This window comes from Caretta caretta, chromosome 21, assembly GCF_965140235.1.
Source record: "Caretta caretta isolate rCarCar2 chromosome 21, rCarCar1.hap1, whole genome shotgun sequence".
In the NCBI taxonomy this organism is placed as follows: domain Eukaryota; kingdom Metazoa; phylum Chordata; order Testudines; family Cheloniidae; genus Caretta; species Caretta caretta.
The window spans coordinates 15676974-15689291 of record NC_134226.1 but is presented as its reverse complement, the minus strand read 5'-3'; the positions used below and the strand labels follow the sequence as shown (position 1 = coordinate 15689291).

Genomic DNA, 12318 nt, shown 5'->3' with positions numbered 1-12318 from the left:
CCTTGGCACTGGGAGGAGGGATACAGCTGTGACCCAGATGTTACTGTGTGGTCAGTTGGCCTGGGCTCAGCCCAGATGCCAGGCTGCCCAGTGCAGACACCCTGTGGAATACCAAGGAAGGAGACAATGATTTAGGGCACTCCGAGGGGTCTAACTAGTGTGGCTGGGATGCAACAGAGAAAGGGAAGCCATAGGCTGCCTAGCAGTCTGAGCTCTCCAGGACTATGGGATACTTTCCTGGTGGGAGCCCCATCGCTGGGGGCACTTCAGCCTAGATGGGTGAGACACTGGAGAACACAGGAGAGGAAATAAGCTTGCATTAGTGGCAGATGGCTTAGAGCTGTTCGGGAAGGCAGCATGGCCTAGTGGCTAGAACCCCAGACTGTAATTCAGGAAACATAGGTTCTATTCCTGGCTCTGCTGGAGACCTTGGGCAAGTCTCTGTACCTCAGTTTCCCCCTCTGTGAAGCGGGGATGATGATACTGATTGGCTTTGGGATGAACAGCACTAGATATCAGGATCACCCCATGGCGGCAGAAGCCGAGTACCTAGTGACCCCAAGTCTGTCCCACTACCCTGCCTTTATGCCCTATCGACAGAATACGCTCTCCGTTCCTGGTCAGCTCTGTCCCTTGATCAGACTCTGAACGCTCCCTCGGGGGCTGGTCTCAAATCCAAGGGGAGGCACCAAATGCCCTGCATTAGCTGCTCTTCCGTGCTGGCATCGTAACACGACCGTGTCCGAGACACGATGCAGCTCAGCGGGGGTTCAGGCCCTGTGCCTCTAGCGTTAACTTCCCGATTCAGCCCCCTTTAGCCCAGGCAACCCTCCATCCCTTTCGGAGCTGCTGCAGCAGCGAGGAGAGGTGACACCCTCGTGTCTTCCTCCGGCAGCTGGAAACACGGGACGTGTCGGCCACGAGAGCACGGCAGTAGCTTTGCTGGCCCCAGGCCATCAATAGCTGTGGCTGGGTTTAAACTCTGGCTAAACCTTCGTTTTGATGCCCCAAACACGGCAGCGTTGTTTTAAGCCCCTAGCAGCAAGTGCTGCGCTGAGCCCCTGGCGATGCAGATGATGTTCCGCGGGGATGCGGGGGAGCCAGCGGTAGGGATGGAAAGGGAGAGATCTGGACCATGTGTGCAGGACAGACATTCCTCTCGGATTTAATATTCCTCCCCCAAACACACAAACTTCCCTGCTCCCATCCTTCCCCTCGACCTCAGAGCAACTCCAGTGAGGGAAGGCCGCTGTCTGCCTCATCACGTGACTGTGGTTTGGAACGGTTCGGCGTGAGCGGGGCTGCTGTGCTCAGCCAGCCGGCGGCAGGGGAACAAGCTGAACCCTATGGAAAGAAGGATTTGCGGCAGAGGAGACAGGCTGCATTGCTGAGCCGTGAGTTTGCTGGGAATTAATTGGTGGGGGCAGGGGCAGATTGGTTGAGAAACAACGAAGGCTGGTGGGGGCTGGGGAGCGGACACCCGACGCCTAGCGGTTAGAGGGCAGCAAATGCATGGGGCCCCTGGGGAGCTCTCGGCAAACCCTCTGGGAATGGCATCTGACCCCAGGGAGCAGGGCTGCGCTGGGACATAGGGTCACCATCCTTAAGTGCCTCTGGCACGCGGAGGATGGGTTGCCACAGTATTTGGTGGGTGAAAGTCCTCAGGGTCATATTAATCCTGGGGGAAGCAGTGGGGCATAAAAGGGGTCCCTTCTGCACGGTGGGGAACTGTCACCCCGGGCATGCCTTAGTCAGCGTAGCCCGGGCAGGGCGCGGTGATGTTAGATACTCTCAAAGGCAATGAGGGAAGCTTTCTGGGTGGCTGAACCTTTCCCATACAGACTCCTAGTTCAGCGGGGGTAGGAGCCGTAGCAGGAAATCCAATCTCACCCTGCAGGCTCGGCCAGCAGAAGCCAGCCAGGTGACACAACAGCCCATTTGCTGGCATTTATGGAAACGGAAATGGCACAGTCGCTTTGCTGCGATTGGTGGGCGCCTCCCTGTCCTCAAGCAGTCCCATGAAAAGTCGACACCAGCCCCAGCTCTCATCCAGCCCTCTTCATCACCACCTGTCATGTCTTGATCCTCACACACCCCTGGGAGGCAGGGGTAGGGCTACTAGCCTCATTGGGCAGATGGGAAACTGAGGCACAGAGCAATTAAGTGACTCTCCCAAGGTCACACAGGAAGGCTGCAGAGCAGGGAATTTAACGCAGGTCTCCTAAGTCATAGGGTAGGGCCCTAACCACCAGACCATCCTCCTGAGCCCTGAAACAATCACAAATCTGAGCCATATGATTTGTGGAAAGAGTGTTCCTTGATATTTATTATTCTCAGCAGACCTGGGTCCTATTCCCAGCTCTGCCACTGGCCTGCTGGGGATTTTGTCATCATTCCCCCTCCCTGTGCCTCAGTTTCCCCATCTGTAAAATGGGGATATTGATTCTGACCTCCTTTGCAGAGCACTCTGAGAACTCCTGATGAAAGTGCTAAGTAAGAGCTAGGGGTTATTATACTCCACCTAGTTACAAACTGTCAGCCATCCAGACAGGAAACAGAAATGATCCCAGTGTGACTGAGGGGGCCAGTCTGACAACAATAAGGAGGACGATTCTAAACCCTTGGTGAAGAACCCACAGAAATTTGCCGCAACTATTCAGCCTAATCTTTGACAAACAGAATTGGCAGAAAATCCAGTGAATTCACAACTGCTCCCCTGCCCAGAAGTGAAAACAGCTTCATAATGAATACGGAGCAGCTCCTCCTCCTGCACAACGCCTTCCTATTTCTAAAGGAAACAACAAATATTTGACGTGCCTAGACGTGTATGCACAGCACCTAGCACAATGGGGCTCGAGTCTACAACTGGGGCTCCTTGATGCTACCACAATACACCTAATGGATAACGTACAGCGCCCATCGCAAAGGGGTCTTGGTCCAGGACAAACCTGGATAAATGGTCTCCTTTGAAAATCCACAAGCAATCGATATTTTATCAAGATCTGGTTTGAGGAGCACGTGCCAGCATTCAAACCGGTGTGTTACGACCATCGCAGGCAGAGCTCAGTTCTCCTGCCTGAGGTAAAGGAGAATTTCCATTTGCAATGCAATCTTCTGCACTGACTTAAAAGTAACCTGCAAAAGGGGGTGGTGGGGAACAGGTCTGTCCCCCTTTCACTTCTTTATGGTTGCTCAGAAATTCAGGGCTTGTCTACCCTGGAAGGCTCTCTGCTGACTGATGTGAATGGGAGTGATATACAGAGAGATGAACGCATTGGTGGGCGCCTCCCTGTCCTCAAGCAGTCCCATGAAAAGTCGACCACCAGCCCCAGCTCTCATCCAGCCCTCTTCATCACCACCTGTCATGTCTTGATCCTCACACACCCCTGGGAGGCAGGGGTAGGGCTACTAGCCTCATTGGGCAGATGGGAAACTGAGGCACAGAGCAATTAAGTGACTCTCCACGCATTCTCCGCAGGATAGGAGTCCGATGGCCAGTTCAGCACACAGGGCGTGGGTTGGCTTCCTAGTAATCTACCAGTCTCTGACTCATTCCAACAGGAGAGTGGCATGGGCAGGTCAGGTGCATCCAAACAGCCACTTCCCGGGTAGCGAAACGCCCCCTGCGCAGGCAGTGTTAAAACAACTCCGCAGACTCCCCCCCGGGCCTGTGCGTGAGGGAGAGACCAGGCCCGGCCGTCAGACAGTAGGACTTGTGCTCAGCTCCTCTAGCTCCCATCCGATCACCATCAGCAAGCCCAAGAGGAGGTCGTTCCGACAGAGGACATGCATGTCATTGAGTGCAGACTCCCTGTCACTGGAGCTACCAGCAATGGCCAGCCCAGCCGCACAGGCCGCCTGGAGATACTTCCTGGCACACACCATCAGCCTGTGGAACTCCCTGCAATCGGATCAGATGGAGACACAAAGCATCTCTCCATCATCTCTCGAAATGGACTATGGTCATACACCTTTGTCTGCAACAACGGGGCTGAGTGGACGTGAACCCCCCTTCCCACTCCCATTGAAAGGATAAGAAAAATCTCAGCCTACGAGCCCACGGGACGAGTCCTGCCCCGGCCCCCAAGTCAAAGAGCTGCACAGGCCATAGGCAGAGGGAGACCCCAGGCCTTTGCGATCGGGGGGTGAGAGGCTAGACGCTGTGCGAACTGGCAGGGGGAGCTGCTGCTGCTCTGGCCCTTACATACTAACTAGGGGCCCAACCTGGCATAGTGCTTGGCACCCATGTACCCCAGTGAAAGCTTCTCTAGCACCTCGCAGAAGGCACCAGGGTGGAGGCAACCAGGATCTGGAGGTGGGGGTGGCATCTAATGGTCAGAGCAGGGCACTCGGCTCAGCCCCTTCCCTGGTACTGTGAGCCTGTGGTTGCCTTCGCCCTCGGGCAGGAGCAGTCCCTCCTCCCAGACCAGGAAGCCCTTAGCTAGAAGGTGCTCAAGAGTCGCAGGGCATTAGACCACCACCCACAGCGCCCAGCACCTGGTACCTCTCGAGCCCGGGGTCTACTCCAGGGCAGAGCCGGATTATCATCCACGACCAAGGGAGTGTCCTGAGGGCACAGTGAGTGGGTCAGGTCCTGGATGAGGCCCTCACGGTTCTGGGCGCTGCACAGACCCAGAACAGAACCCAGGTCTCCTAAGCCTGGGTGCAGTGACCCAGCCATGGGACCATCCTGTCGCTCACCTGAACAGCAGCTTAGCTCCCCCCCCGCAACAACCCAGCCCACAGCCCAAGTCCCGCAGCACCCCAGTGGCTCCTGCTCCGTTTCCCATCCAAATTCCCGGAGACTCCCAGGTTCTATTCCTGACATTGCCACGTACTCATCACTTTGGGCAAGTCACATCCCCCCTCCGTACCTCAGTTTCCCTCCCACCTTAAATAGGGGGATGAGAATAACAATGCCCCCCCCCCGATCTCTTCTGTCAGAGCAGTGTCTGAGGTGCTGACTGCTAGCAACTGCTGAGGGTGCTCTGGGTACCCAGCACACCCCAGAATTGCTCCTATACTGCAGGCGTCAGACCGGCCTGGGAGCAGGGGCAGGCTCTCCTCCCAGGGGTCAGACCCTCAGGTGTTGGCTGGCAGCACACAGCCACTGCCATGCTCCCTGCCGAGCCGCAGCCCTCCTCTGCCCACCTGTCCGATCCGCGCTGCCTCACCTGCACATGGGTTCCTGTCTCCCAACGCCCGCCCCCTTCTCTGCTGAGGCCGTCAGCCTGACACGTCCCCTCTTCACACCCGTACCTGTGCCAACCCCCAGCACTGGGTCCTGCCTTCTCTCAAAGTATGCCATGGCCATACATGCCTGCAGACCCTGCCCCCGGCTGCAGTCCACCTCCCCCCATGGCATGACAATGTCAGACTGAGATGGGGGGTGGGATGAAAGCTCCTTGCCTGGCTCCCAGCATGGCTCTCCAGGCAGGGACCGTGCCGATGTCTGTGTCTCATGCAGCACCAAGCACGTGACGGCTACTCAGGAAATCCAGGCGGGCACACCGGCCTGACAGCTCCTGGGGGTTCTCCTTCCCCTGCCCCCACCCACAGTGCTCTGGCGGGGGAGTGCCATCCGGTGGTACAAGAATGAGACAGCTTTCAGGTGCGGACTAGAACAGCCCCACCCTGTCAGACTCCCTTTAGCAGGATGGCGGGTGGCCAAGTTACCAAACCTCCCGACGGGGCTGAGGCGGAGCGAGCATCCACGCCCCAGCTGCGCGCCTTTTGGCTCCTTCCCCGCATGCCCACATCTGTCTCTGCTAGGGAAGACTAGACATAGCAGATCAGGATGGGCAGGTTGCTTGGAGGCAAACAGTAGAACCCGGTGCAGCGAGCAGGCCCAGGGCGAGGAAAAGAGAAGGGGTGCAGGCAGATCAGGACTGAGGGGAACTGGCAGAGCTGTGCGTGTGGGGAGCCCAGGGCTAGGATAGCAGGGGGACTGCGGGTAAGTACCGGGAGAGCACAGGTGAACGGTGGCGGTTGTTCCGAGGAGATTCCCATGCGTGCTGCAGGCCAGGGTCTGCGTGCACCGTCAGGGCACTGGGAAGGAACCTGCCCAGCTAGCCCGGCTCTCACAGGAGTATCAGACATCGAACTTCACCCAATTAAAGGGAAAACCCAGGGCTTCAAGACAGGGACGGCCAACTGCAGACCTCATCCTGCCTGTCCAGAGGGTTACCCCCGCACGGTCTAACGAGGAGCCATTCAGCTTCGCTGCAGCCGCTGCCTCCGACTTGTTGAGACTGTAATTGCCGTCGGACGTGGGCCAAGCAAAGCAGCTCTGGAGAGGGGAGAACAGGAAGACTGCGCTGCCAGAGGGCTGCACGCACACAGCCCCCAGCCGGTGTGAACTGACAAGGTCACAGACCCCCAGGTAGCTGAGTCACCCCAGCTGGGGGTCTCTGGGCACGTGCTCGGGGCAGGAGCAGCCCGACTCTCAGCACAGGGCGGGTATGGAGTTAAATCAGAACCCAGCGCAGGATCTTTGTCTTCTACTAACTCACGTTCCTAAGGAGCCATGAGGCTGACTCACGTGTAGCTCCATCCAGAAACAGTTTGGCGCCACTTAACCTCGCACCTCAAGAGTGTCCTTATCCCCATGTCACAGTGGGGGAAACTGAGGCACGGGGAACGGCTCTGACATAGCCCAGGGAGTCTGTGGCAGAGCAGAGACGGCAGGCTGGGAGCGCCAGTCTGCAGCAGGGACATTCAGCAAGGCTGGCCATTGCAGGTGTCAACATTCCTGTGTGAGAGAGGGTGCTGCGTAGGGGGTAGAGCAGGGCCCCTCCATGGCCAGGAGGCCGGGGCTCTGTTCCTAGCTCTGGTCAAGTCACTCGGTTTTTATGGGCCTCAGTCTTCCTCTGCTGTAAAATGGGGATAGCAACATGAGCCTCCCCCATGGGACGGTCTGATGGTGGGGGTCAGACAAGAGACCCATTGTTATTTGTTATTATTAGACACACAAAACCCTATCCTGTTTCCGGGAGCAACACAACTAGTGGCTAGTCTATATATGTGTCTACTACTAGCTAGAGGAGTTACTCCTTCAGCTCAAGGGCTAGAAGCTTGTGCTGTTAGTGCTGAAAACCCTGGGTTCAAACCTCTCTGGTGACCTTTGGGGGTGCAACACAAGGTTCCCTGAGACCACATCCTTGTCCTACTGAAGTAAGCGGGAACGTTGCTTGTGGCTCCAATGGGACCAGGCACTGGCCATCAGGGAGGTGGCTAGGAAGAGGGACATGGGCCAACTGCTTGTCTCTAGGTCTTGGCTGGTGAAGGGAACTCCAGCCCCAAGGACCCAGCTAGGTCGGAGGCTGAGAGCTCTTTGGCCTGAGTACAGAATGATGAGCTGCTTGAGCTGTAGTCGACCACACCTGGATCTGCCCATGGCTCTGTCGGCCACACTACCAGCAATTTCAAATGCAGCCCTCCTGCCATTAGCCTCGCTGTCCAGTAAAAGGGGTCAGGAGCACTGGAGAGAGAGCTCAGAACCGGAGTGCTGGCTCCTAGCCGGGGAGGGCAGAGCAGGGGGTCTGTCTGTTAGACTTACCCCAATCCTGATGATGTAGGACAATTCCTTCACCGCCAAAGAGCAGTCCCACCTGTTCCTGGTGTCCAAGGAAGCACGCCTCTGGGGAGAGGAACTCAACCTCCCTGCCTTCCAGAAACAGAGCTACAGCCCTGGGGGAACCCGGGCCTGCAGAGCTAACCAGGACCCCTTGCTCAAACCGAACCCTTGGAGGCTGGGAAGGAGAATTCCCCTGTGTGCATGGGCGGCCACTTCCCCATCCAGGTGCCCACTTCCTCCCTTCAGAGGCTGCCTCAAAGGGCAAATATTTAACCACCTGCCAGGGCAGGCTGCAGAGAAGTGCTTCATGTTACGCTGCCCCTCTGCGGGGGTGGGGGTTGCGGCAGTTCGCAGTGGGAATCCCTGCTGCCAGGAGGCGGGCTTCAAGGCCAGTGACCTCCAGATGTGAGAAGCACCATTCGCAGGCCATTAGCACTTGGTTCAAAGCCCCTCCCCATCTCCTGGAGAATTAGCGGTGATCAGCACTCTCACTTCCTTAGCCCCTTGTCGAGAGGCTCAGCACAGGGCCTGCTGCACCCTCGGCAAGGGGGCGCTGGGAGGCAGAAAGGACCCCTCTGAGCAGTGCAAGGGCCCAGTGACTGCTGGGTGGGAGCTGGTGATTGGCAGGAAGTTAGTGGCCAGCTGGTTAAAGGATACAGGTGTGCAGTCAGGGCTGTCAAGCGCCCCCCTGCTCCCTGCACAGCACAGGTTAGCACCTGCGTCCGCTGCGGACTCCTGCAGGATCTGGGGTTTGGATTTTAGGTACGAGCACACCCACAGATTGGGAAGCGGGTGGGAGGTGGGCAAGGCATGTGGCAGGCTCACCGCCTGCGGGCCCAGAACAAACCTGCCCAGGGAGCCGGTCCAGCTCCGCTCAGGGCAGTCTCACACAGAGGGAGCGTGCAGGGACTGGGCCTGGGTATGATCTCCTGCGGCCACCGCTGCCAGGCGCGAGCCTTCACCCCACCACAAACCACTGGTCCCTGACTGACATCCCAAGCCAAAACAAGCCAGTGCCTGGCTTCTGACCCAGGCTCTAGCCTCGAGCTGCCAGCCCCGGGTTCTCACCCCGGGCACCGAACTGCCAGCCCCAGGTTCTGATCCCAGCAGAGGGGTGTGGTGCCCATTAATTTCCACTTGGGAAGCACTGGGTGACGCTCTCTGGCAAGGAGGCAAAGTCTAACTCCTGAATTCAAACTAGTCTAGACAAAGCCCTGCAGGGCTCGATTCTGCCCCAGCCCTGGAGGGACGGATTAGGTGGGACCTCGGGGCCATGTGATTCAGCCCAACCCTCCCAGCCCCCTTCGCAGGCAGGGGCCGGAAGCAGACTGCCAGGGCTTTTCGGGGTGCAGGGTTTGGTGGCCTGTCAATTGCAGCTTTGTTTGCAAAGCCACGCGGATCCCGGGCAACCGCCGCTGAGCCCGGCCCGGCCCCCTGCCCCGGAGACGGATCAGGGAGCGACCCCCCAGCAAGATCGGATTGCCAGGTCGCCGGAAAGCTCTCCCGGGAGCGATTCGGAGCAATTCCCTGCCCAGTGCACCCGGCTCCTTCTCTTCCTCTAGTGCCTCTCCATTGGCAGTTTAAAACCCGCAGCTCTCACACCCTCTCTGCAGGGGCTTTCCCAACCTCCCCGCCCGGCCCAGCTGGCTGGGGCAGCTCTGCCTGCAGAACATGCATGCAGCAACGCAGCTCGCTCCCCTCCCCAGCAGTTGCAAAGCCCCCCCCCGGTTTGCAACGCCGGGCTGCCTGCATTCGCGCTGCTCGCTCGCCGCACGCCAGGGGCTCTGCCTGCCCGTTCAAATCCGCCCCCCGCCAGCACCTTTGCCGTGCAAGTTGCTGAGCTCTTGCATTTCGCAGGAAGCACGGGGAAGAAAGCACCGCTTACGTGCCGGACCCAAACACGCTCCCAGGGAAGGGAAGCATCGAGCCCGCTGCATAAAACAGGCAGAGAGGCTGCCTAGACCCCGGAGTCCACGGCTGCAATGATGGGGGGGCGGGGGCGTGCAATGATGGGTGCGTGCATCTCTGCAGATTTTGCAAAGAAAATATTTGCAACTTCCTCCCCGGTGAGGGTTTTTTTTTTTTTTTTTGCTTGTTTCCCGACACGCCTGGTTTCAAACGAGGCCAAAACCAACCGGTGAATATTTCCGCCCGGCTGAATATAAAATTAATTAATCAGAAAGGAAGAAAAACTTGGGGAAATGCGGCCGTTTCCCCACAAAACGGGACGCGCCCCCAGGGGCCACTGCCCGGCTTCCAGCTCAGCAACGAGCCACGGTTTCAACCAGAATAGTGAACAGGGCGATGGGGGGGGGGGCACCAACCCCGCCTGCCGAGCACAGCTGCAAACACCTCGCATGCCCCCCCCAGCGCCGCGACCCCCGGAGCGCACACATGGGGGGGGCTGTCATAGTAAACCCCCCCCGCCCTGCTAGAGCTCAGCCCGACGCTGCCACCCCCCGTCCCTTGTCACCCCGCACGACCCCGAATTGGCGGACGGGGGGGACGGGCCCCCCCCTCCTCCTCCTGCAGTGGCCGGGCGCAGCGGGATGCGCAGGGGGCGCGGAGCCCCCGCAGCCCCAGCCCGGCTCCCCCGTTACCTGCTGGCCAAATGCCCCGTCCTGAGCGCCCGGCCCGAGCCCTGCAGCGGGACATGCAGCATCGCCGCCCCTGCCCGGCGCCGCAGCGAGCCCGCCTGGGAGCCGGCGCCCCGCGCCTCGCTCGGGCTCCCGGGGAGCAGCCCCATCCATGCAGCCAGCCAGCCAGGGCCAGGCCCCTGCCCGCGGTCCCTCCTCCTTCCCCCGCCGGCCCCCCTCGCTCTCCGCGGCTGGCTCCTTAAAGCCGCAGCGCCCCTTTCCCGCCCCGGAGCGGCCCCTTTCACACCCGGCGCAGGTACGGCAGACAAAGGGCCGCCGCCGAGGCAAAGCCCCCGCCGCGGCACCGGGCACCCGCCCGGCGGCTCCCACCGCGAGCAGCCCGGCGAGAGCCCGCGGGAGCCCGGGCTGCACCCTGGCTGAAGAGTCTCCTGCCTTGGGGCGCAGGGCACGCAACGAAAGAGCCGTAGCGCCTCGGGGGGCCCCGCGCCGGGAAAGTCGGGCATGTCCCGGGGCAGCAGGTCTCTGGGTGCCCGGGGAGCCAGGGGGCTTTGTTCTTCGCTCGGCCTTTCCTTAGCTGGCTGCGGCACAATCCAGCACCCCCCCCCCCCCGCGCGGCCGGGTTGCGGGCACAGGGGTGGCGGGGATCGCCCTGGGGGTACCCCTGTCACCCTGCCGCCCCCCTCCCACAGACTGGATTCTGCAAGAACGCTCCCGGTTTTAAATCACGCCAAACGCCTCCATTGCCGACGCCCGGGCTGGCCGACTCAGAAAGGAGGGCTCAACACCCATGAAATCCCCCAGCTCCGTGGAGTGCTATCGTTTGTACCCCGCGTCTGACCCACTGGCAGGCTGCTGCGGCTCTCCCATCCCGCCCCCGGGCCAGGTCTGCCTTCCTCACTATTCAAGGGTGGAATAGCTCCCTGGTTTGAGCCTTGGCCTGCTAAACCCAGGGTTGTGAGTTCAATCCTTGAGGGGGCCATTTAGGGATCTGGGGCAAAAATTGGGGAGCGGGGCTACTTTGAGCAGGGGGTTGGACTAGATGACCTCCTGAGGTCCCTTCCAATCCTGATATTCTATGATTCTATGAATGGCCAGGCTCGGATCATTGCCTCTCTAGCTAGGTACTGATCTGCCTCTTATTACCACAGTATGGGAGCACCCCCCCCATCCTTATTGCATTGATCCTCACGCACCCCTGCAAGGCAGAGCCGTGCTAGGATCCCCACTTAAGTCAATGGGGAACCAAGGCACAGAGAGGTTAAGCGACCAGAGGTGCATGGCAGATCAGAGAATTGAACCCAGGCCTCCCACAGCCTAGGCTAGTACCCAACTGGCTGGGTCTCCACCTTTCCCTTGGCACTGTGTCTCGCTGCATAATGTGGCCACGAGCCGGATGCATGCAGCCTGGCAGGTGGAATCCTTCCCTTGCCTCCAGGGAGCCAGTTTGGAGGGTGACATGGTCCTGAAAGGGTTAAATCCAGCCAGCCTCCCACTTCTGATAACGCTAACGCTCCTATTGTACCTTCCATCTTCAACGCCTTCGCAGCCCCCCCCCCCCAAAGCGTTTGCACCTCCGACAAACAGTGCCCAGAGCAGCCCACTGCTCACTCTGACCCAGGCCAGCCAGGACTGTCTGAAAATCTCTGAAAATCATTGATACAGTGCCCATAGCCGCGCAGTCGGAGGTCCCATGTACACAAGGATTTGGGGCCATGCACTGGATCTGTGTCCTCAAAGCTAGGCTACCACCTTGGGATGCTCAGGGCTTTGAACTGGTCCCAGTGAGGTCACCGTTACACTACAACTTCTGAAAGTGCTGTAAACAAGTCTCCCTGACCCGGCCAGGGCTGTAGCCTAGACAGGGCCTAAGGGAGACAGACACAAGGGGAGACATGTCAGGGAACCATAAGCAAGGAGGAATCCTTGGTGTGAGGAAGGAGATGGACAGAGGATGTCTGCTATCCTGGGTTTGTGAAGATAAAAACCCATGTGGACCACCAGTGTCTACAATATTGTTGCCATTGAATTATATCAGAAACTGGTGCCTCCCAGGCCTCTGCTCCCTGGGGAGAGCCATTTGTGAGCACGGGGGCGCAGGGAGTTAGGCATCTGAAGGGCCCGCCAGCCCCTTCCATAGCCCCCACT

At 59.2% G+C, this 12318-nt stretch overlaps 1 protein-coding gene across 9 annotated transcripts in view; it reads right to left on the bottom strand.

The window, feature by feature from the left end:
* NAV1 (neuron navigator 1) overlaps positions 1-12318 on the bottom strand; it is a 308029-nt gene that overhangs the window by 48780 nt on the left and 246931 nt on the right. Inside the window, exon 1 of one of the 9 annotated variants that reach the window (XM_048827112.2) lies at positions 10177-10351. The exons of the other annotated variants lie outside the window; for them this stretch is intronic. Within the exon in view, the coding sequence (XP_048683069.2) occupies positions 10177-10322 (146 nt within the window). The 5' untranslated portion in view covers positions 10323-10351. Of the gene's footprint in view, positions 1-10176; positions 10352-12318 lie in introns of those variants that run through there. 9 annotated transcript variants of the gene reach the window in all.